Below are 25,869 nucleotides of genomic sequence, written 5' to 3'. Positions count from 1 at the left end.
GCACATGGTTAGTCAATTAACAGCCTTTTTTATCACCTGAATCTCAGGATCTAAACAAAAGCAGTTAGTCTATTAAATCTAAAATCTTGCATTAAAAACTGGTACAAAGTGTTAATTGCCATTTTAAGTCTGAGCAGGGAGGTGTCAGGGAAGGAAACTTAAGAAAATATAGGAGTTATTGATTTAACAAGGGCAGACACTTGCAATGCCGCCCTAATTCATCTTAAACCTTAAAAGAACTTAGATCTAGCAAGGCCGGACACCAGCAATTCTGCTCTGAGATAGTTTCTTTTTTTGATCTGTCCAGAAGGACCCATGTCTGGCCAGCTTACTTTGTCAGAACAGGCTTCTAAGTTTCTCACCATAATGTGGAGAACACAGTGTAGAGAGAAGTCACCTTCCTGACCACCCACAGACACACACACACACATACACACACACACATACACACAAGATTGAGATGCCATCATAAGATTACGTGGACTCATTTCACGAGATCACACACTACAGTACAGGTATTGGGGAGGCACCATAACTGCTTTAGCAAATATGAGTGATGTTTCCAGAGTCGATGGTCCTGTGGGCTTGGACGGGATTAACCTCCATCAGAGTCACCCTCTGGTGGGCTGACATCTGAACACAGTTGTCACCTCCTGTAACTCTCATGGTCTCTGACAGTGCGGGCCAACTCAGTTTTCCTTGTAACTAGACATCACAACTTGCAGTTAAATATTTATTGAGTTATTTCTGTTGCTTCCTCACCAGAAAGCTTTTCCACTGAGAGCAGGGACCTTGACTAATTAGCTAATATATATGTAGAGTTCTAGTGGATATCCAAGAAAATGTACTGAGTGAATGACTGATAATGAGCCCATCAATAATTCCACATAATTAAGCCCCACTTCTTGCCGTGTGGTTGTGACTCCTAGGACCTGAATTTTAGAGCACTTTAACTAGAAAATGAATTGCTTCAAATGTTCCATCGAATTTAGTTGGCTAAAAATAGAAATGATGAAGTAAATTACACATATCTATGAAATTGCCACTATGAAGTCCATTACTTTACATGTCAAAAAATAAAATGAAATAAAAAAGAAAGAAACAAACTCAGGTTGTATTTGTCTCCCCAGCAAACTGCTGTAGTGTGTGTGTCTTGCTCCTGGCATGCAGGGAGGTGTGCAAGATGCAAAAATCTGCATCAAGTTCAGGATCTAGCTGCTGATGAGGTTCCTAGAAATTTCCATCAAATCAGCTTCTGATTTAATTGGAATCGGAATAGTAAATCAAACAGTTACAAGTGCTTCTAATTTAAATGTTAATGCTTCTTACTGTAGATTTCTTTCCACGTCATGAAACATGGCTCCTGTCTAAGATCAGTGGCACGTGAGACAGGAGGCCTGCTCCTGCATACATTCGTCCAACCAGCAAACACTGATTGGCCCTGTACCACATTCTCTACCAGAAACAAAAGGGTGAGAAAAAAGATCAAATCAATAAAAAAAAAAAAAAAAAACAGTCTTTTCCAGATAATATGCAAAAATGTAAGGCCCTGATGGCTGAGGCAGACACCTTTAGAGGTGCACTCAGGAAGCCGGCAGCCTTTTCCATGTCCACGTCCAGCCAGGTAAGGGTGGAAGAAAGAAGAGATGCAGAGTGGCAGGTATAAACAGAGGCAAGAGATTTGACAAGGATTTCTGCCGTCTGCATCATGAAAAGAGCCTTTATTGAGAAGCTCTACTAAAGAGCCATTGAGGAGACATACGTGGGGTACAAAGGGGAGCTTGAGGCTGGGAGAAGACTCTGACCTGGATCCTAAGGGAAAAGGCCTTTAATAGTTTCAGATAACGGGGAGATTTGTTGTTGTTGTTGTTGTGTTTGTTTGCTTGTTTGTTTTACTGTATGCTTCCAGGGTTCCCAACTCAACAGAGGCAGAAGCCACTTTGAATTCATGGAAATGAAGCTCACCACAAAAAACGCGCTGTGCGATGCGGCCCTTTACTTAGGGCTTAGCATCTGTAACCAGAGTGTAGCGGTCTGTTTGGATAGACCTGAACTAGCACATTTCATCTTAAAGAGAACATCGCATGCGCTTATCAAATCCAAGGTATTATTTCATTTATGTGTAGGGTGGGTCAAGAGTTGAGACAGCGTCTAGTACAGCACAGGCTGCCCAGGAACCTACCACATAGCTGAGGCTGGCCTTGAACGCCTCATCCTTATGCCTCCACCTCCCCAGTCCTGGATTGTAAGTATTGTCTAAGATACTGTTTTTGTAATAATAATTTTCATAATAGCATAAATTTTGTAAGTTTAGCATAAAGCCATTGAATAAATGGTAAAATTTATGTGCATATATGTGCATTACTCATTGCGTAGAAGAGACAGTCCATCTTACTGGTGACTCGTATACAGTGACTTCTGGGACCAATAAGAGCAGAAAGGGATTTTTTTTCATTTTATTTGTTTAATTTTATGTGCATTGGTGTTTTGGCTGCATGTATATCTATGTGAGGGTGTTGGATACCCTAGAACTGGAGTTACAGACAGTTGTGAGCTGCCCTGTAGGTGCTGGGAATTAAACCCCAGTCCTCTGGAAGAGCAACCAGTGCTCTTAACCACTGAGCTATCTCTCAAGGCCTGCATTTTTTCCCAAATTTAACTTTTTATCGATTCTTTGTGGATTTAACATCAGACATCTCGATCCCCCTTATCTCCCTGCTCTTCCCATCTGCCCTCTACCCTTGCAACCCCACCCCCTCCAGGAGGAAACGAGATAAGGTTTAAAAGAAAAGAAAAGAAAAATCTCAGTGTAGAAGCTGTAGCGTGGCACAGTGAGTCACACAGTTCTTTAGTCTGTATATTGGTTTTTTTTTTTTCTTTTTTTTTGGTTTTTCGAGACAGGGTTTCTCTGTGGCTTTGGAGCCTGTCCTGGAACTAGCTCTTGTAGACCAGGCTGGTCTCGAACTCACAGAGATTCACCTGCCTCTGTGTATATTGGTTTTTGCAATGACTCCTTACATTGAGTTGTTGGTCTGCTTTGAGATCTGTAGCTTTTGCTACCTCATCCATACTGGGCCTTCGCTGTGGTTCCTCTTTGTTGTCCTGTTGCTGTCCTGTGTCGTGGACAGCCTGTCACTTTGGGTCTGCAGGACCAGTCCCTTCACAGATCATAGATGGGGTGGATGACAGGATGGGTCAACTCAGAGCTCTGGTTCTGGGGCGAGGTGGTTGCTGGGTTGGCCACCCTGTCAGCTTTCCTTCATCCTCAACACGAGGGTGAGCTCTCCGGTACTGCCCTGGCTAACTCATCCTACGTAGTAAGCAGCAAGGGGTGCATCTGATTCTCCTGCTCTCATGCCTTCAGGGTCAGCTCGCCCACGCTGACCACCAGAGCCAGCTCTATTGTGCTGCCTGCTGCTGCAGCTGGTGAGAGAGGCAAGGCAAGCTCTCTAACTCTAGTGACCTCAGACAGGGCTCTCCGGCCTACCACAGGCCTTGAGGGCCACGAGGGAAGCTTCTCTCCCTTGCCCACACCATCGTATGGTAGACGAGGGCCAGTGTTCTGTCTTTCACACTTGCCGTTCCCACTCCAGGTCCACGCACTCATGCTTCCGTTAATAGGGTCATCTCTACTGTGTTGCCCAGGCAAAGCGCAGGGCCCACTCTCAAGTTCTGCACCGGATGAGGAGCACCGTCAGTTCTCTCATCCACCACAGGTGGCAAGGGAAGCGGGGAGAGCCTCTTCCCCTCTCCCTCACCACCACATAGCAGACCAGGGGTGCAGGGCCAACAGTTCCACTCTCACAACCTCAGGGGGGGCTCACCTGCCCCCACCAGCAGGGTCGGCACTGCTGTGGTGCCCGGGAGAGATACAAGGCCAGCTCTCCTGTGTGTTGTAGGCAGTGAGGGGCAAGGGGAAAGAGGGAGGGGGCATCCGTCCCACAACACTACATGAGAAGTGGGGCTAGTTCTCCCGCAGTGAGGCCCTCAGAGTCGGCTCACCTGCACCCCTACCAGCAGGGTCAGCTCTACTGGGTTGCCCAGGTGAGGAGCAGGGCCTGCTTTCCCAAGTGCTGCAATCAGTGAGACTGGGGCCTACTCGCCAGTTCTCGTGACCTCAAAGCCACCCCTCCACCTATCAGAGGTGGTGGGGGGGGGGTTACCGACACGACACGACATGGACGGACACACCTTCCCTTTGTCCACACTACCACGTGGCAGACGAGGGGCAGAACCAGATCTCCCATGCTCACATTCTCAGGGCCAGCTTGCCCCATCCCTGTCCACAGGGTCAGCCCCACTCTGGTGCCTAGGTGAGGTGCAGCGCCTGATCTCCCTCGTGCTGCCATTGGTCGCGATCTAGGTCAGCTCCATTTCGGTGTCTAGGTGAGGTGCAGTTGGAGAGGGTCTAGGTCAGCTCTCCCGACTGCCACAGTTGTCCAGACGGGCTGAGGGAGGACATCTTTTTCTCATCCTCACCACCACATGGCAGACAAAGGGGGCCTGGTAGGACCTGTCCTGTAAAATCCTAGAGCCCTTTATTTTGATTTATTTATTTCTTCATCCACTCGTTTATCCATTTCGTTTCTATTTCCTCTGATTCTTTTTTCTTTTAAGAAATTTGTTTTCCATGAACTCTTTTAACCAATAAGTTCTCATTAGTACAGGATGACCATGGATCAGGTGGTTCCCCGGGCTGAATGCACAGACAGCAGGAATGAATCTGCTCTATCTATTCTGGCCTTACCTCTCCAGGGAAGGACATTCAAAAACTTAATATTCCTTAGCGGGGAGGGAAATTACCTTTCTCATAATGGCCTCGGCTGAAATTGAAGCCTAGTTTCCTTTGTTTGGGTCTTGGCCAAGCTGGAGAACACCTGGGGGCAAGTTTTAATGTGCATATTTAAAATGAGAGCTCCCTTCCAGGAATCTCACAAAGGGCATCAAAGAACAGTCCTGCCGTTCCCCCTGGGTCCTATAGAGGTTTAATTATAACAGGATTTTTACAGATCAGGCCTGACTATTAGTTAGATTACATGGCAATGCAGACTTAGTTCTTTAGCCTCTCCTTGGAATAGCTATGAGAATAATCGCTGCACCAAATGGCAGGATAAGAAATTCTATTCATTCTGTATAAAGAGAAAAATTATGTTTAATAATTTAATCAGGTAAAATGAAGCACTCGGCATTCATCAACTGCCTTCACGCCGATCGTGTAATCAGGGGCCTGCCCTTGCTGCTCTGTATTCTCACTTCGAGCTGTTATTTTAACTTGTCACGTTTCCATAGCAACTGCTACATCGCTTTTTATAGTTAAAACACTGGGCGTTATTTCCAACTACATTAAATGCTCCAATATTAGCTGTCAACACTGTTAAAAACCTTTGGCCCTTTCCCCCCAAATCTAAAACTTCTCCTGGTGCGGGATAATGAGCCGGCATCACCCTTGACCTAAATCTCACCACCTGATCCAATTTCCCAAAACCAAATCTTGCATCTTAGTTGAGGAAAGACAAACATCTGACAGAACTGAGAAAAATATGTAGCTCCCACACCCCTGCGTGCTAAACCAGCTAAGGAAGAGGACAAAGGGTAGAAGCTGCAAGGCTGGGACCCTCCCTCTCCATCACTAAAAGGACCCTGAAAGACTCAGTGTGCACGCAGAATGGATTTTAAGACCCAGGCATGGCAGCCTGTGATACAAACACTGGGCTCTCAGCAGCAAGAGGAGTCGGCTGTGAAAAAAATGGAGGAAATGTTCAGGTCCTGGACAACCTTGGCCAGAAAAGGAAAAAGCTAAATATGTCGAAATATGTCTTCCTAATTTTATGGCCGCTGACCTGGATGGAGAAGTAGAGCGACTAGGAGAAACACGGTGTTTCAATAACGGAATTCCTCTTGGCTGGAAAACACACAGACCAAGAGAAGACTGTTGGCGCCCTCTCGCCCACTGGCGCACATCGCCGGAGTCACCAACCAACTCCTTTGTTTCCGGGTGTCTCTTGGTATTTCCTCAATCCCTAATGACCCAGATGTTGGGCTGCAACTCTAATGAAAACACAACAGCTACCCCCACTTAGTTGTGCTTACCCAGGTAGTTTACAGTTTAGCAACCTATTTTCCATCTAGATTTGAATCATGTTTACTTAACGTTCAGTAGATTTTTATTATTATTATTATTATTATTATTATTATTATTATTATTATTATTAAAGGCGTGGTGGTGCACGCCTTTAATCCCAGCACTTTGGGAGGCAGAGGCAGGCGGATCTCTGTGAGTTCGAGACCAGCCTGGTCTACAAGAGCTAGTTCCAGGACAAGCTCCAAAACCACAGAGAAACCCTGTCTCGAAAAACCAAAAAAAAAAAAAAAAAAAAAAAAAAAAGGAAAAAAGAAAAAAGAAAAAAAAGTATACAGTGACAGCCTTAGTAATTCACCTTAGTAATCCACTCGTGACACCAAAAGCCCTCGGACACTGGTGGAGCACACGGTGAGATGTAAGCGAGCCTGCTCTTCCCTTCATCATACATGTAGTCTGAATCTCAAGATCTTGCTCGCTTTCCAGGGCGCCTTCCTACAGTTCTCAGTGGACTTTGTAACAGACTGTCTCTTTCACCCAAGTCTCCCCTTTGCTCCCGCAGCAATTCTTTCAGAATGGACACAGAGATCCTTTTAATTAAAATGTAGTTCAGATCTTGCCACATGCTGACGCGGAACCCTCCCACGGCCTTTCAGCATAGAGTCAGATCCACACCTCCAGCCTGGCCAACGGGGTGAACACGGCTGGGACCACTTACTTCTTTAGTTCCTTTCCCTCTACTTCCTGCTAGCTCACTGTCCCTGAGGGAGAGAACTTTTGAAACCTTTCTCCTCAAGCGTTCATTCTTCAAGCTGATCCTCGCCTTTGGCTTTTGAGAGAAGGTCTCAGGAAGCCCAGGCTAGCCCTCAGTTTCATAGGCTGCTGAGGTTTCTGCCATGTGCACAGGTTGCCTCAACTCTTCTATTGCCTGGCTTAGCTACAGTAATGCTAATATTTGCCTCAGAACTCACACTGAACATTAAATCATGCTTTATTTGTGGTCTGAAGAAAAGCAAACAAGAGAATAATGTTGTAATTAAGCCCACTATTGAAAACATAGCATAACTAAACAACCAAATAACTAATACTATATTTACTAAAGAAATTAAATATTATAATTAAATGTCTTACAATATATATGCACACACATATATGTAAACTTATATATGTGTATGCAAAATGTAACGATGGACAGAATTATCCCATCTAAACCTATAGTTCTAAAAAATAATTTTGAGAACTCAGATAAATTGAGAGATAAAAATCCTAGAAAAATGACTCAAGAAAAAAATCCAGATCAAATCTGTGAATTTTTTATACCAATTAAAAAGATTTACACTGTGTTTAATCACCTTTCCACAAGGAAAACATCAGATAACATTACAGATTATTTACTAAACTTTTTTTAAGGATTTATTTATTTTTTATATATACAGTGCCTACATGCATGCCTGCAGGCCAGAAGAGGGCACCAGATCTCATTACAGATGGTTGTGAGCCACCATGTGGTTGCTGGGAATTGAACTCAGGACCTCTGGAAGAGCAGCCAGTGCTCTTAACCTCTGAGCCACCTCTCCAGCCAATTTACTAAGCTTTTAAGAAACAAAACAAGTTAGACCAGACATGGTTGCACACACCTTTAATTCCGGGACTCAGGAGGCAAGGGGCAGGTGGATCTCTGAGTTCCAGGCCAGCTTGGTTGACGGAGCAAGTTTCAGGACAGCCAGGGCTGTTACATAGAAAAGCCCTGTCTTGAAAACAAAAAATCAAAAAAGAAAGAAAGAAACAAATCAGGGCTACAGAGATGGCTCCATGGTTAAGAACATTCGCTGTTTTTTTCAGAGGACTGGAGTTCAGTTGCCAGTGCCCCACACAGTGGTGTTGGGGAACACAGGACCACCTAAGTCCAGCTCCAGGGACTCTGGCACCCTTGCCTGGTGTCTACAGGAACCTGCCCTCATAATACACATACACAGAGAAATGCACACATTCACATAAATGCAGATAAGTAGATCTTAAAATATAAACAAATCATCCAGATTTTCCCTGGACCCTTGAAGATGAAATAAGAGAATGCCCTCTCAGTAAAGTTCAAGGCTAGCTTTGTGCTTTAAGCCACAGTCAGAAAGAATGCAAGGTTTTTCAAGAAGTTATGGATATTCTGTTTCTGGAATATGCTATTTATTTCTTCTACTGGTTCCCTTTGAAGAATTTATTTTCTTATTATGCACAAACATTTTAAAGTATCAGCCTATCATCAGTTGTGCAACTGAACACCAAGCCCCAGTTTATAACTGGGTCTTTTTATTGTTTGGAATTCTTTTTCAGTGCTGGGCCCCGAACCCAGGACCCTTTGCTATGGAAGTGCTCTGCCACTGAGCTACATCCCCAGTTCTTTCAGATGTTCTTGATGAAGACTCTTAATTTTAATATGATTAACTTCTTTTTCTCTACAAAAATCTTTTCCTCCCCCAAGTTCAAATAGATACATATCAAATTTTGTTTTCTTCTGAGTTTCATTGCAGATATTTAAACATTTAAGATATTTGGGGGTTTACTTTTAGTGTAAGGTGGTGATACAATTTAACCAGAGAAATCATTTTTTTAAAATTATTTTTAGGGGCTGGAGAGATGGCTCAGCGGTTAAGAGCACTGGCTGCTTTTCCAGAGGACCCGAGTTCAATTCCCAGCAACCACATGGCAGCTAACAACTGTCTGTAACTCCAGTTCCAGGGCACCTGACACCGTCACACCAATGCACATAAAATGAATTTAAATAAACTATTTTTTTAAAAAAATTATTTTTAAAGTCGCAGCACTCGGGAGGCAGAGGCAGGTGGATCTCTGTGAGTGGGTGGCCAGCCTGGTCTATAAGAGCTAGTTCCAGGACAACTACCAAAGCTACACAGAAAAGCCCTGTCACGAAAAACAAAAAACAAAACAAAAAAAATTAATCAAATAATTATACACACCTAGGGGATGCAACATGATATATATGACTGCATGTATGATTATAAAATCAACCATGTATTTGTGTGGAAAGATATCATTACGTTGGTCTTCATATGTCTCAAAGAATCTCTAACAAAGGAACCACTGTTGTCTAAGTCATCATGCCATTTGACCAGAGGAAACGGAGGTATATATGCAGGTATCAGTGGCTAAATTAATCTGTTTAATATATGCATTACCTCAAGTGCCTATTGCCTATTGTGTGTGTTAAGTACCTTAAAATCTCTTAGCAACTTTTTTTTTCATTTCTCCCCCACCCCCAAATAAAAACCCACCAAGGTACAACTTTTAAGTACACGGTATTACCAAGTACACTCTCCGTGTTATACAGTTCTGGAATTTCTTATCATTGCATCTTTTTATCTTGGGACTAACATCTCCTCAATCTCTAGGTGCTTAGCACCAGGAAATTCCCATTCCATTTCCTGCCTGTGTTAACTCTTTTAGACAATAATAGTTCTCACTGGGGACATGCTTTTCAAGTTAATTGTCTTGTTAATAAAAATAATTTGCAAGCAGTCTCAGAGGGAGACTCCAGAACAATTTTATTGGCATTTGAGAGAAAAAAAATAAGAGGTCAGGCAGGCTGGAGACCTTAGCAGCTATCCAGAGGCAGAAGAGGGAACGTCAGGTAGTGGAATTCTGTGGGTGGCTGAGTGGAAATGGATGCTTAGACTGTCATGATAGTCAAGATTACGATTTGGCCTGGGTCTAGAGAAGAGAGATGGGAAAGAAGAAACAAAAGAAGTTATGCTGTTGTGTTCGAACTCAGAAAGTGGACAGGCTTACTTGAGAGTCTGTGATCAATTGTTGGAATAGGGACTCTTGGTTTATTTCGGGACGTCTCTATTTGAAGAGAGCTGTTTTCTTGTCTACAGCTTCTGATTAGCTTCTTTAAGCTGTAAAACAGGTTTTTCTTATGACAGGAGGCTCTGGCCTTGTCTAGGCTAAGAAAGTGAAGTGCTTATTCACATAGAAACGATGTTATCAACCGACCACTGGCTGAGCCATTTGTAACGGGGTTACTGACTTCCAACCATATATTTATTTGTCTGAGAGAATATCATCGTGGTGGTCTTCAGACATCTCTGAGAGATCTCTAGAATAGAAGGTACCTGTTGTCTACATCACCGTGTCATTTGACGGAGGAAGCTGACATAGGTATATGTGTCCCCAGTGGTGCTGAGGAAGAAGGTAGAAATTGTTTCTTTTGTTTTCTTTCCATCTGCTGAGCATCCCGTTGTGTCACTCCGCCAGGAACGATATCTGTTCAGGATTTTGCTGAACTTAAAAGTCTACAGACCCAAATCACATCCCTGGATGTGAAACTGAACACACAAAACAGAGCATTTAATTTCCCTTTACAAATATGTTCTTCCAGACCAGGTGTGGCTGTCTGTAAAAGGAGGTGATAGCAGCTTGGATACAGACATGTAGACCAGCCTGTGCTACATGACACCATGTCTCAAAAAAAAACCTTTTCAGCTTTTCCCACTTAATAATACAGTTGCTCAGGTGAAAAATCAATGACATAAATGTCACAGCTCTGGTCTTAAAGGAACAAGGATGGTTTATGCTGGAGACATTTTGAGTTACCGTGTTCCGGGAACACAGATTTAACTTACCCCCAATTCCATGTTCCAATTCAGAAGCAGTTTCATAAAGTTTGTACAATTTCACAGAACAAAAACGTCATAAATCAAGGCAAGTCTAAAAACGATTGGTGGGTGCACCAGAGATGTAGAAGCATCAAGATGGGGAAAGCTTTTCTGTGGGCCCAAGGTGCTATCTGATGAGATTCTTAGCTTTTGGATTGACTGGTGGAAGCAGGTTTTTAAGTATCAGTTACAAAATGTTAGTTCCAGCACAGCGACGGGCAAGGAGAGGTTGTTCAGAGGGCTGGGCTCAAGATAAGGCCTTATGATTGCAGCATTCCAAACTCCCTACAGTACTGAGGTTCTAATCGTCAATCACACACTCTTTTCAGTTCTCCTTCTCACTCAAAATCCAGTCCTCAGAAAACCATCCTAGACTTTACCACAAACCAGTCAAACCAATCCAGTGACTTTAGCCCCTTCACTGAGTATCCAAGTTGTTATCACCTCCTTTTACAATTACACTTTACTAAATGGTTCCAGAACCATCTAGAACTGCTTTTGTCTCTCCCAGAAATACCACAAAGCTTATTTAAGAATCCCCCAGCTTATGGAGTACTACACAGCAGGAAAAAAATAACCACAGCTTGAATTTTGCAGGAAAATGGAGTTAGAAAACATCGTTTTGAGTGAGGTAACCCAGACTCAGAAAGATAATTATCACATGTACTCACTCATAGGTGGTTTTTAAACATAAAGCAGAGAAAGCCAGCCTACAAACCACAATCCCAGACAACCTAGACAACAATGAGGACCCTAAGAGAGCCTTACGTAGATCTAATCTACATGGGGACCTTGGGAGAGAGTTAAAGGGGGGAGGGGAGAGGAAGGGAAAGAAGCAGAGAAAAATGTAAGGCTCAATAAAAATCAATAATAAAAAAAAAAGAATCCCCCAGCTTAAAGCTTAAAAGTGGTGCTTGGCCACTGCAGGAGTTTTAAAAAGCTTTATTATACTGTGGTAGAGTTCCCTGTCTCAGTGTAGCAAGCAGAGACATCTTGGCTCAGTATTCACTGATCTCTCAGTTCATTGACAGAAAACGTTTTCTGGAAGGCTGTATCCTATGATAAATATAGGCTCCCAGCTCCAATGTAACCTACAGCGATGCGGTTTTTTGTTTGTTTGTTTGTTTTAAAGATGGGGTTTCTCTTGAGCCGGGCAGTGGTGGTTCATGCCTTTAATCCCAGCATTTGAAAGGCAGAGGCAGGCAGATTTCTCTGAGTTCGAGGCCAGCCTAGTCTACAAGAACTAGTTCCAGGACAGGTACCAAAGCTTGTCTCGTTGTTGCGAGAGAGAGAGAGAAAAAAAAAAAGGCAGGATTTCTTTGATAGCTTTGGAGCCTGAACTGGAAACTAGGTCTTGTAGACCAGGCTGGCCTCGAACTCAGAGATCCACCTGTCTCTGCCTCCTGAGTGCTGGGATTAAAGGCGTGCGCTACCACGGACCGGCTCAGTGAAGTGTTCTTAAAGTACCCGATAAATCCACCTTCTATGCTACTAAATAAAACTTTTCTAGAACATGTCAGTTTGTAAATTATTATTATTATTTTTACTTTTGGTCTGCCCCTTCACACCTAGATATTGAACTTTACATGAGCAGAAATCTTTATTCTCTTAATTGCCAAATACTCAGGCAAGGATATTAAATTTTTTAATGTTAAGTGCCTCAACATCCTAGAAAAACCTATGTTTACTTCACTTTCCAGGAGAAACTCAAGTTGTAAAGTTAAAAGTTAAAAGAATAATCGAGGACGCACGACCAGCAAATGTCAGCTCACTCTTTAAAGCTAAAGGCTGGATTTTTTTTTTTTTTTTTTTTTTTTGGTTTTTCGAGACAGGGTTTCTCTGTAGCTTTGAAGCCTGCCTGGAACTCCCTTTGGAGACCAGGATGGTCTCGAACTCACAGAGATCCGCCTGCCTCTGCCTCCCGAGTGCTGGGATTAAAGGCGTGCGCCACCACCGCCCGGCTGGCTGGATTTTTTTGATCACTGAATCACTGCCTCAGTAAAATTTACAGTTTACTGTGCAGCACGTGGAGAGACCCTCAGAAGCCTTTTTCTGACTACAATTCAGGACACCGCCAATCAGTGACGTCAGAGACGCCCCGCTCCGCCCTCTCCGAATTAGCACCGCCCAGCCCTAAACCCACGGGAGGTTGCCGGGGACGCATGCGCAGTAAGCATTTACCGCAAAGATTTCTGGGATTAGTAGTCCATATTCTTCAATCTTTGTTATTTACCTGGAAAGAAATAACAACGTAAACTAGATCGCTTTGAATTTGATAAAAATTGAATAAAACTCAGACTGTGTTTCAGAAAAGTGAAGGTACTGAGCGATTTCCAAAGGAGGCTCCCACATCGGTACAGGCGCCTCTCGGACGGCCTCACGGGGTCCTCGGTCGGGCGGGGCTTCACGCAGTGCCTTGTGGGTTCTTCCTGCCCCGGCTCTCTCTTTCTCTCGGGCCCGTGGCGTCGGCAAGATGGGTGAGCCGTGCGTGGTCGGGCTGAGCGCCTGCGGGAGGGACCTGGGGCTCGGGGTACAGTCGGTAGTGGGGCGATAGAGCGGGGAGTATGGCTGCACTGGGGTGGAGGCCGGAGGAAGAGGCTCCCGCGGGCACGTGGCCGGAGGGCTCATGCGGTCTACGGGCCGCCATGCCGTGCAGGCGCAGCTGCTCCCAGAGTCTTGCTCTGGAAACCTGTGTAAGCCGAAAGGCCGCATCGGGGTGTGTTTTTACCTCTCCGAGTTAGCTAGGGGATTGAGGGCAACTGGCCCACGGACTAAGGTGAGCTACACACTCCGGGGTTTAAAGGCTCTTCGGCAAGGCTCGTGTACTAAAGCGACTTAGGCGGGTTTGCAAAGAACTCAGGTGTTTTAATTTCAGGCAAGTGTCGTGGTCTCCGTACTGCCAGGAAGCTCCGCAGCCACCGACGGGACCAGAAGTGGCATGACAAACAATACAAGAAAGCCCACTTGGGCACAGCCCTGAAGGCCAATCCTTTTGGAGGTGCCTCTCATGCCAAGGGAATCGTGCTGGAAAAAGTGTAAGTGAAAAGCTGCTTCCTAAAAGCTTTGCTTTATCGTAATTGAGAACGAGTAATTCTTCGAAGTTACAAAAGATCCTGAGGCACGTTGGTTTGGGTTTTTAAGGAGAAAGAATGGAAGGTACCCTTGTTTATGTCAGGATTAATGTTCAGAACTAGATAGAATGAAAAAGGTTTACTTAATTTCAGCATTGTTCTGGGTGGACTGGGAAAAGACTAGATACCGAAGACCGTATCGAACAGTGAGAACTGTTCACAAGTGTGACTGAACCAGCTGATACTTACGTCTTTTGGGGGGTTGAGAAGTTGCTTTTTTTCTTTTAGTTTATTTTTATTTCATTTGCATTGATTTTGACTGTGTATGCCTGTGTGAGGATGTCAGATCTTAGGGTTATAGACAGCTGCCATGTGGGTGATGGGAATTGAACCTTGGAAGAGCAGTCAGTGCTCTTAACTACTGAGCCATCTCTCCAGCCCCCCAAAATTGCCTTTATTTTGGGGTGGGGGTTTTGAGACGGGGTTTCCCTGTAGTTTTGTAATCCTGGAACTCAGCATTGTAGACCATGCTGGTCTTGAGCTATTTGTTTTGGTTTCCGAGCCCTGGCTGGCTCAGAACTTAATGCTTTTTAGAATGTCAGAGATCTGCCTGCCTCTCCCTGCTGGGATTAGAGGTGTGAGCCACCACGCCTGGCCTGGGAGCATCAATTTCAAAAGCGATTTTTGTGTGTGTGATTTTGACAAATTGGAATCTTTTGTTACCTCATTTTTGCAGCTCCAAAGGAGCTAAATGTTCTCTCTACAGTTCTGGGAAAATCTCAGGCGAAAGAGAAACTTAGTTGAAATCACGGAATCTGAGGGATTTGAGCCTGAATTGAGAGGGTGGGTACTAGTCATTTTTTTAGAAATCTTGTTCACTAATGTGAATATCAATGTGCCATTGGTGTTGCAGAGGAGTTGAAGCCAAGCAGCCAAATTCTGCTATCAGGAAGTGTGTCAGGGTGCAGCTCATCAAGAACGGCAAGAAGATCACAGCTTTCGTCCCCAATGATGGTTGCTTGAACTTCATTGAGGTGGGTGCCTTATAGTCTGTACTTCCTGTTTGGGGGGATGGCTTTTTTTAATTCTGCGTTGGGCATTTACTTTAATTAGTATGCTTTTAATTACTAGTGAAATCTAAATGGACTTTATTTTTTACTTTAGGAAAACGATGAAGTTCTGGTTGCTGGATTTGGTCGAAAGGGTCATGCTGTGGGTGATATTCCTGGAGTCCGCTTTAAGGTTGTTAAAGTAGCCAACGTGTCCCTTTTGGCCCTGTACAAAGGCAAGAAGGAAAGACCAAGATCCTAAATTTTGACAGTGGAAGCACAGTAATAAATTTTCCTATTCTAAGAATAGTTTGGTCTTAGTTCTTTTCCTGAACCTCCAAAAATAATTGCCTTTACCTCTTTTACGAAACGGTTGCTAAAACATTTTGTGGTATAAGTGTCTTGAAACAAACTGCTTAGCATCTACAGCCAAGTATAAAAATAGTCTGCATAGTCTTAACATGCATTGAGTTTCTGTTGCTACTTGGCAGTTGTCAAGTTTAATAGCATGAGTATTTAATCTGTAAGGTCCTAATTTTCTGTGTTTACTAAGGGCATGGCTCAGATTGTGGAGAATTTGCTTAACGGGCACAAATTCCCTGAGTTTTGAGGGTCGGTCAGCAGTGGATAAAACTGCCTGTTGCGTAGGGCTCCCAACACTTGGCTGAGGTAGGAAGAGTGCTTTGAGAGTGTACGGCGGGGGTTCCAGCCCCAGCAGTTTAGGCCAAGGTAAACTGGGATACAGAGGGGAAGTTTTGAGAAGGGAATGCCATCGAATGTCTCTTTAACCTCAAGCAGTCGGGGAAAGTGACTGCTGAAGGCTCAGCACATAGAAGCTGCAGGTCTAGAACTCAGATCATGGGCCGGCCTGGAGGGGTGAAGGGGACTACCCCGAGACAGCTTTGGTCTTTATACTTGGCTGCATTTTTTTGTACTTTATTGGCTCAAACCATTCCCCACTGTTGAGTACCTTGCATTTTTAAACCTTGATCACAGGGTGTTCTATTGTCTGGTTAGAGATTATAGCTCCAGTGGTGTCTGCACTAGAGTAGACCAGGCCTTGGTTTCTTACAATGCTTCCTAGCAGGCGGGGGGTGTCCTTTAGCGGCAGAGATGTCCATGATCAACTCTGCCAGGGAGTCTGGGCCTGCAGGTGTGGAGTACAGCACTGAGGTAAAGTATGGCCAACAAAACTGGAGCCAAAGAAAACTTGGTTCCCTTCTGTCTTGAGGTCCAGACACCCTCAACAACATCTTGTAAACAGCTGCATGGCCCCACAGTACACTGGCTACCAGATTCAGTGTGTGGAGCTGATTTTGGTCCCTTTTCTGCATACTTACCCATATTGGTGGTCAAAGCTCTATCCTTCACACTCAGCATGAAGCTTGTGTCTCTTGCCATGTTTTTTTCTCAATGAGCAAGAAGGCTGGGCATGGTGGCTCACACCTCTAATCCCATCTGGGAGGCCAGTTGGAGTTTGAGGCCAGTGTGTATCAGGAAATGAAACCCTGTCGCGCGCGCGCGCACACACACACACACACCAAAGGAAAAAAATCTGAGACACAGGTTCAACTGTTCTATTTTTTTTTTAAGGAATTTTAGAAAACATTCTAAAATGTATGGTGAAACGAGAAACGTTAATTTGGGTTAGCAAAGGTTGAAAGGTAACAAAATTTGGTTAATCAAGACTGAAGAGGAGTGGTAGAATTACGTTGAGTTTCTAAATAGGCACAAGGTGAGACTATAAAAACAAACCAAAGCATCATTAACCTGAGTTAGGATTCTTAGAGCTTTTTTTATAATGTTTTATAATGTTGGTCGTCCAGTTTGTTATTTTGAAAATCCTTAAAAGGTAACATGAAGTATTTTCAAATCGCATGTTCAACAAAGGACTTGTATACACTCCTAGAGCTCAGACAGTCCTATTAAACTAAGAGTAGTAGCTATACACGTTATTTGAAAAGTGTGAAACTGCCTTCATCTGTCCCTGGGGAAGACTGGCAGTTTTGTCTGAAGTTAAACATTACGAATGTATCTTAGCCATTCAACTCTTAAGTAGTTACAAAGCCTGTGCATACTTTTATGACAGCAGAGAATTGGAAATAAGTCTACAGAAGAGAGCTAAATTGTGATATATCCAAAAATGGCATACTACCTAACCCTAAAATCTATTGTTGGTACTGGAGAAATAAGTCAGTTTAAGATCATCTACCTTTTGTACCAGAGTTCACACCCATCTCCCACAGAACATAACTCCAGCTCAAGGATAATCTGGGACTTATCTGGCCTCTAGAGGCATCACACTCAATGTGCACAAATCCACACTCGTACATGTGACTTTTAAGACAAATTGGTGTTAACATGCAACAATTTTCATGAATCTTGAGAGTATAAAAAGGCAATTCCAAAAGGTTACATCCTATATGTTATTTATTTAACTGGAAGCTTACCTTATGGAGACTGGCTGTCAACAGGGATAAGAATGAGCAGAGCCCCACAGAAGCTGTTGTGTTTGATTAGGACCCTGAGTGCCTGGCAGTAGATGTGCCTTTCTGTGGCTGAACAGAAGGTTCCTTTGTAGTTTCATGTCTTGATTGTGCAGGGGTTAACACAACTGAATAGGATTCAGTGTCATATCCAGTCATAGGGGAATGTGCTGGGCAGATGAATCCCAACTCAGGTGGGTTTCTGATTTCAAGGTCAGCCTGGTCTACAGAGGGTTTCTGGTCAGCCAGGGTCACAGAGAAACACTGTCTCGTGGCGGGGTGGGGGGGAACAGTTGTGAATGAGTAGTTAATATAGCCCATTATTAATCTGTGTTAGGTTTTTTTGTCAAGTGTTCAGAGCACAGAGAACCCCCACTGCCCAAGTTCCCGCTGCAAAGGGATGTCAGAATCCCTTTAGACATTTCTTAGTCTTTTGAGAAACAGTTTCTAAGGTGTCTGGGAGATTTTTTTTTTTTTTTTAATAGATGCTCCAGTCATTCCAAGGTAATCATTTCCTGACTTTCTCCACTTGTAACCATTGGTCTTTTTTGTAGTGTGTTGTATCTGTCTTAAAGATAGTTCCCCCCCCCCTTTTTTTTTCCCTAAATACTGGGGTTACAGGCTTGCAACCACACCATTTTTAAACTGGTCACTTTGCACTGTCTTGCTCAGGAACAATTGCTCATATCTGGCCACCTCATCTCAAACTGGAAATACATGAAACATGGTACATCCTATCACTTTAAAAGGAATTTGCTCAAGCAGTTGCACTGTTGAGCTCAGAACAGTTGTTGGTCCTCTAATGACATGGTTGCTGAGGAAAGTCAAACCATTGCTATGCAGTGGGCACTGCGTTACAAGTAGAATAGCCACTTAGCCATCGCAGGCCTAGCTCCATGCTGGGTATTAAGAGTTTCTGTTTGGTGTCTGAGGGAAAGTAAGGTATACACATGATCAATAAAAAGTTTGCGTTTATATGAAAATACTGAAACATGTTCAGAAAATTTCTGTTAACATAGCATTTTAGATGTTGCTTTTATCTTTCATTTTTAATAGAATTGCATGGTTCTAACTTCACAAACTATATACCTTTTGTTTTTTTGTTGTTGAAAATTTGTTTTTGTTTTTTGAGACAGGTTTTCTCTGTGTAACAGTCCTGGCTGTCCTGGAACTTGCTTTGTAGACCAGGCTGACCTTGAACTCACTGAGATCCTCCTGCCTTTGTGCTGGGATTAAAGGCGTGTACCACTACCACCCAGTGAAAATAATTTTTTATACAACATACTCTGATTACATTTTTCCCTCCATTATATTTTCCCTTATCCTCCCAACTTCCTCACCCACCCAATTCCATGCTTGTTTTTTTCTCTCTCTTTAGGAAACAAACCAATTTAAAAAATGACTGGAAATCAGAATATAATAAACCAAAGAGACAATAAATTAAAAAAAAGCTCTAGAAACAGACGCACAATGCAGAGACAGATACACAATTCCACAAAACTTGTAGAAACACAAACTCAGAAATCGTAATAATCAACAGACAAGATAGAAAATGCCCAGAAAAAGCATTAGAGCATTATGAAACCAAATACATCTCCAAACTTACCACCGAGTTCATTTTGTGTCGGCCATCTACTGCTGGGCACAGGGCCTTCAGTAAATGTGGTCTGTGTACCTGTGAGACTCCATTGGGGAAAACTAATTTTCCTTTGCAAGTATTCCTAGGGGGAGGGCTCATGTTTCCTTACCCTCTGGGCGTCCCCTCTGACTGCACCAGTGCATACTGCCGTAGTCTCTAAGTTCCTATGTATGTCAGTCTTGTTCTACGTTGAAGAACACCGTTTGCCTGGTGTCCTCCATCCCCTATGGCTCTTAATCTTTCCCCATCTTCTTCAGCTGGTTCACTGAACCCTGAGGGGAAGGATTTGATGAAGACATCCCATTTAGGAGTGAGTGTTCCAAGTCTCTGCATTCCAGTTGTGGGTCTCTGTATTTGTTCCCCCATCCTGCAGGAAGAAGCTTCTCTGATAATGTCTGGACAAGACACTGATCTATGGGTATAGCAGAATACCACTGGGAGTCATTTTATTGTAGCGCTCACTTGAACGGCAGTGCGTCTGCCCCATTTAGACAGTGTTTGATTCCAGTCACAACTCAACACAGCGTGGGAACTTGCTGAAGCAATCTTAGCCTTTAACACCTGATGTGGAAACAGGGGTCTTCCTTGTTTATTCAGTCTCCATATTATTGTTTGAGGCAGGGTCTCTCACTGAACCGGGAGCTCATTGATTGGCCAGAGAGCCAGAGACCAACTGTCTCTGCCTTTGCAGCCCTGGGGTTACAGTTGTGCGCCATTACACCCAGCTGTTGCTTCTGGGAACCTGGACTGAGGTCCTCAATGACAGTGGACATTTTATGTCCCGGTCTTTCCCTCAGCCCCACTCTGGACTCTTAAGTCTTACTAGATGATTCTGTTCATTCTGTATTTTGCACATTGCATATGTATTTTCCCATTACTGTACTCCTTTGCCTCTTGGCCATAGTGTGCACATTTAAGAGGTGTAGGACCATCCTGATGACATGAATTTTCTGGTTATGTGTGCGTGTACGTGTGTAAGTGCAAATTATTTTCTGGAAATATGTTCTTAATTCATCTTTAGATTTTTAAAAGTCATTTAGAAACTAACTACTGTGTAATTCTGTTCAACTGTGAGCAAGACTTACAATAGTAAATTTTCATTTTATTTTCTAAGAGATTTTTAATGTGTATGAGTATTTTGCCTTAATGTGTTTATGTACACCATATGTGTGCAGTGCCCATGGAAAGCAGAAGAATGTGCTGGATTCTCTAGAGCTAGAGTGTATTGGTTACTTTTATGGTTAGGTCAAATTCCCAATGAATAGTCACATGGGGAGGAAAGGGTTTACTTCGTCTTGCACTTCAAGTGGTGTCCATCCCTGGGGGAGGTTGAGGCAGACACTCATGCAGGAACTTGAAGGCAGGAACTGAAATGTAACTCACACAAGGGGTACTATTTCCCACCTCAATCATCCTGCTTTCTTACGCAACCCAAGACCACCTGCCTAGGCTAGCACCAATGGGCTGGGCTTTCCCACATCAGTCATTAATCAAGAAAATGTTCCACATGCTTACCCTAGGGCCAATATCATGGAGACATTTTCTCAATTGTGTTCCCCTTCTCAGATAATTCTAGCTTGTGTCAACAAAAAACAAAACAAAACAAAAAACCCCAAAAACAGCCAGGACACGGCGATAAAGCTGGTTGTGGACCTCTACATGGTTGATGGCAACCAAACCTGGGTTCTCTGCCACAGCAGCAAGTGCTTTTAACAACTGAGCCATCCCTCCTGCTCCCAAAATTTTCACTTTAATCACAGTTGCAAACAGCGTCTAGTTGAATGTAGTTTCATATCACTTACAAAATGTTCCCACAATGGTGAGGGTCTGTGGCTGATGACTTAGTCTTACCTGCACTGCTATTCATACAGCAAACACCGGTACCTTATACACAAGAGTGGTTTGTTCAGCTCACAGCTGTAGTAGGGAGCTGCGGGCCTCTTCCCACAGCCCGGCTCATGGCTGCCTGGCTAGCTTATGCCCCAAAATAACAACACACAAACTGTATTCTTTTAAACACTGCTTGGCCCATTAGCTCTAGCCCTTACTGGCTAATTCTCATATCCCGATCAACCCATCTCTAATAATCTGTGTAGCATCAGTCTTACCAGGAAAGATTCAGCATGTCTGACCTGGCGGCTTGCTTCATCGCTTCTGGCTCTGAGAGGAGCTGCCCTGCATCTGAGCTCACTTCCTCTTCCTCCCAGCATTCTGTTCTGTTTATTCCGCCTATCTAAATTCTGCCCTATCAGATGGGCCAAGGCAGTTTCTTTATTAGCCAATGACCTTCCTCCATCACACAGCTCTAGAGACTGAAGAGCAGGACATTGGCACTTGGTTAACCATGGTGAGGAGATCACAGTGGAATGCATCTCACCAGAGGGAGTACGTACAAGTGAGAGATCCCACTTGGGAGTATAGGGTCCAGAGAACAATAAATTTTTTTTTTTTTTTTTTTTGGTTTTTCGAGACAGGGTTTCTCTGTGGTTTTTGGAGCCTGTCCTGGAACTAGCTCTCCTCAAACTCACAGAGATCCGCCTGCCTCTGCCTCCCGAGTGCTGGGATTAAAGGCGTGCGCCACCACCGCCTGGCAGAACAATACATTTTCAAGAGAACTAATGTAGTCCCCTAAAGTTTTGCCTAACCCAGTCCTGTGGGACAGCGTTAATCCATTCATGACGGTGGAGCATGACATAGTTACTTCCCACTAGGTCTGTGGTGATTGGGCTAAGAATGACCCCCATAGGCTCAGATGTTTGAATGCTTGGTTAGCGGGAAAAATTAGGCAGGCGGTGTGGCCTTGGTGGAAGAAGTGTGTCACTGGGAGTGGATTCTGAGGATTCAAAGGCCCAAGCCAGGTCCAGTGGCTCTCTCCCTGTTGCCCGTGGATCCGGATGCAGAACTCTCCACTCCATTCATTCCTTAGCACCATGTTCTGCCTGAGTGCTGCCGTGTACCTTACCATGAAGAAAGTGGACCAAACCTCTGGACCTGTAGGCAAGCCCCAATTACATGCTTTTAAAAATAAGAGTTGCCATAGTCATGGTGTCTCCTCACAGCAATGCAATACTATGACTATGACTAGGTCCCACCTCAACATTACTGCCAACTTCCCAGCCCATGAATGAGCCTATGCGAACAAACAGTATTACTGATCCATCCCATGGAACCTGTAAAGTGCACCTGCCCATTTTGGTTTGGTTTGGTTGTACTTGTTGGCTTGATTGTAGTATTGCAAATAGCAGTGGCCCATGACACTACTCCGCCTCATCCTCTTAAGTGCGGGATTATAGGTATTAATAGCCTCCCCGTAGGTGTAGGTGAAAACCCTTTGAGGATGCCCTATTGGATTCTATTCATGGCTACTTTTAAAATGTTCTTGGCCTTTCTGCCTCTGATCAAATTTCTGTCTTTTAAACCTACATCCCCTGTCTTGGTGATTACCTATGCAATTCAAGTATCCAGCGGATACTTACAGAGTGCTGAGGTACTCATGATGCAAAGCCAGGCAAATGGTAATTACTAGATGTGCAGATTTGCTGGGCTACGGTTCCCTGATAGCATGTCAGACTGCCTGTTAACAGCTTTCTTGGTAACTAGTAGTGGCTTCCGGAAGCCACGTGACAACTTTGAAAGGAATTCAAGAAAGCACCATAGCACTATAAATTTATTATTATATAGACTAATTTGAACATACAAAGGAGGACTTGCACCGACGGGCACTGACAAGACCACTAGATGTCGCCACTGACAACATAAATGGTAAAGCAAGGGCTTGCCATAAAGCAAGTACACTAAAAGAACACGACCAAACTGAAGAGTAAAAATGTAAAAACACCTACTAATATACCCTAAAAAATACTGATGTATAATGTGAGCATGTTATCTTAACACCTGCAATCCAAGACTTTGGAGGCTGAGGCAGGAAAATTACTGTGGATTAGATGTCAGCCTAGGTTACATACTGATTTCCAGGCTTCCTAGCACTACAGTGTGAGACCTTGTATTAAAAACAACAAAACTCAAACCCAGAGGAGCAGCTTCAGATTTGTCCATGAGAGTAGCCAGGGCTGTGGGCACAAGAACAGTTAAGTACTGACTAAATAGTGGTGGCCATCAACGCACTGGCCTGCAGAAACAAGGTCACGACATGGTCTCTGAAGTGGAAGGAACTAATTAATCTGCCTGGTCCCTTTCAGGTCTCTGTTCCTTGGAGTTGGAAATCTGTCTGTATCGCAAACCAGCACATACCCACCCTACCTCCACAGACACATGCATTGCCTAAATAGTTTTATACACATTGATACACAGACCACATACATACAGCCATGCTGCTTGAAGACAGCTCAGTCAGTGAGAAAGCCACATACATGACAGTGTCTGCTGCTTAACCTTGTGTGCAGCGGCTGTACCATCTTTTGATGAGACCCACCTGTGGATGAAGCCCCTAACGATGCATTGGTTTCCAGGACAAATCCCAACACTGAGGACAAATGACTGTCTGAAAGCAAAGTTCACAAAATAACAAAACTTTCACTATGTAAAGTACAGCTAATGTTTTCTGTTTAATGTGGTCTTTATTTTTTTTTAAAAAAATAATAACCAGGAAACTGATTTTACTGGATTAAATATATTTTCAGGCATTTGATCTATCAGAAAATAGAGGCTCTGAGAGACGGGATGCCCTGCCTCAGGTGACTCAGGAGACGCTAGCAGGCTTTGCTTAGGAGGCCACAGATAAGACCCGAACCATGTCCTTGGTACTTTGCCAGCCACTTGCCGTGCTCTACTCTATCATGCCATGATGAAAATCCTGTCAAATCTCTGTGAGAACTGCACGTAGCCCCAGAACTGTAAAAGTACTTTCTCTTTAAAACAGAAACACGACTGCTTTAACATCTCCAATCCATTCAGCTACTCTTTTTGGGTCTCAGGTCAAGCACAAATTCTCGAGTGACCGGAACGGCTCTTCCATCTGGCACAGCGCCGGTAGGCAGGCAGATTCATTCCTGTCTACATTCCTCTCTACTGTTTCTGACCGGACAGAGGATGTGTCTTTCGTCAGTCTGCTCACATTTCTTTGCTTCAAATCCTTCCTGTTTCCCAGCCTTGACTACCGCGTGTATCGTGTAGTGTCTCCACTGGACTGCAGCATCTTCCCGTCATGCATCCCAGCACCTAGCTCTGAGTTCAGCCTGTAGGAGGAACTTGGCCCTTTGTAAGGACGTTGTAAGAATGCCAGGTGAGAAGGGTGAGATGACTTAGGGGTTAAGAGTGTTCTCCGCTGCCTGACGGTGGTGGGGACACACTTTCAATCCCAGCACTCTGGAGGCAGACGCAGGTGGACCTTTCATGGTCAGCCTGGTTTATAGAGCAAATTCCAGACAGCCAGGGCTACACAAAGAAACCATGTCTCAAAAAAATGATAGAGCAAACAAAAGAACATTGATTGTTCCTGCAGAGGGCCTCAAGTTACGTTTCCAAAATTCCTATCAGTGAGCTCACAACTGTCATTCCAACTCCAGGGAATCCAATACCCTTTGGCTCCAACAAGTACTTGCACACACGTGTGCACATATATACACAATGATACATGAATACACATAAAGTATATTTTTTAAAAATTCCAGATGAGAGCTACAGTGGTAAATCACTTCCCTAGCATATGCAAGACCATGGCAATACCTAGCATTGGAGGGCAGGATGGGCATTCCCATGTGATACAAGTAGGGTAAATATCTCCAAGAATTTTCCCTTATTCTTGATTTAACTTCAAATTAAAAGACTCACTGGAACATCACTGTGGAGCAAGCAAAGGGTGTTTTTACAAAACAGAGCCCCACATCCTGCTATGTGGACTGCAGCACTTTTATAGACTTCTGCGCCTCCCCAGAGGAGTACTGGCTCACCCTTAGTACAGATCCCACTCCCACAAAGCCATCTCTGGCTCTGATTTTCTTGCAGTGACAAAACTTCTGAAACTGATTCATGATGGAACAGGTTTATTTTGACTTCTGGTTCTAGAGGCCGGAAAGCTCAAGGTTGGCCAGCTGCACTTGGCTAACACCTTATGCTGCTTTAAGGCACTGCAGAAAGCAGGAAAGCAGGTACGTGAGGAAGCACAGGTGGGGTAAGGGGCAGACCTACTGTCTTAGTTACTATTCTGTTGTTGGGAGGAGGCTCTGTTTTAGTTAGGCCATGCTTACTCTCTATGAGCTTATGGGGACCATTTTCTTTCAAAGCACCACACTCCACTCCCTGGTCCCTACAGGCTTGTATGCATATCATAATGCAAAAGCATTCAGTTCAACTCCAAAAGTCCCCATAGTCTATCACAATCTCAGCAATGTTTAAAAGTCTAAAGTTCAAAGTCTTTTCTGAGTCTCATGACAATCTCTAAACTGTAGTCCCTATAAAATCAGAATAAAAAAGTGAATCTCACTTCCAACATATAATGACACAGGATATAAATCACCATTTCAAAGTGGGAGGGAAAAAGGCATAATGAGGAAATACTGGACCAAAGCAAGAGCAAAAACCAGCCGGGCAACTCCAAACTGTGCCTCTCCATATCTGATGTTAAAGCACTCTTCAGATCTGCAACTCCTTTCAGCTTTGTTGACTGGACACACTTCTTTTTCTTGAGCTGGTCCCCTCCCTGTTAGCAGCATTCCTCAGCAGGGATCCCTCAGCTCTGGCATCTTCAACATTTTGGGTTCTCCAAGGCAATCCAGGCTTCACTTTTACAGATTCACACAATGGCCTCTCTGGGTGTTCCATGCAGGAACACTCCTGCCCCATGCCTGGTCAGCAGCTTTCCTTAGTCGCGGAGGGAGATTTCATAAACTCTTTCTCGTTATCCTTGACTCTAAAAC

The 25,869-nt window shown here is 43.9% G+C and overlaps 1 protein-coding gene across 1 annotated transcript; it reads left to right on the top strand.

The window, feature by feature from the left end:
* The first annotated feature begins 13,157 nt into the window (after positions 1-13,157).
* Positions 13,158-15,178, top strand: Rps23 (ribosomal protein S23). Its single transcript, XM_057789873.1, has 4 exons — positions 13,158-13,226; positions 13,625-13,784; positions 14,734-14,854; positions 14,985-15,178. Exons 1-4 carry the CDS (start codon positions 13,223-13,225, stop codon positions 15,129-15,131), a joined length of 432 nt encoding a protein of 143 aa, XP_057645856.1. The 5' UTR covers positions 13,158-13,222; the 3' UTR covers positions 15,132-15,178.
* Positions 15,179-25,869: the final 10,691 nt, after the last annotated feature.

Source organism: Chionomys nivalis, chromosome 15 (genome assembly GCF_950005125.1).
Source record: "Chionomys nivalis chromosome 15, mChiNiv1.1, whole genome shotgun sequence".
NCBI classification, from domain to species: Eukaryota; Metazoa; Chordata; class Mammalia; order Rodentia; family Cricetidae; genus Chionomys; species Chionomys nivalis.
Note: the sequence above shows the minus strand (reverse complement) of the source record. Positions and strands in the feature narration are given on the sequence as shown.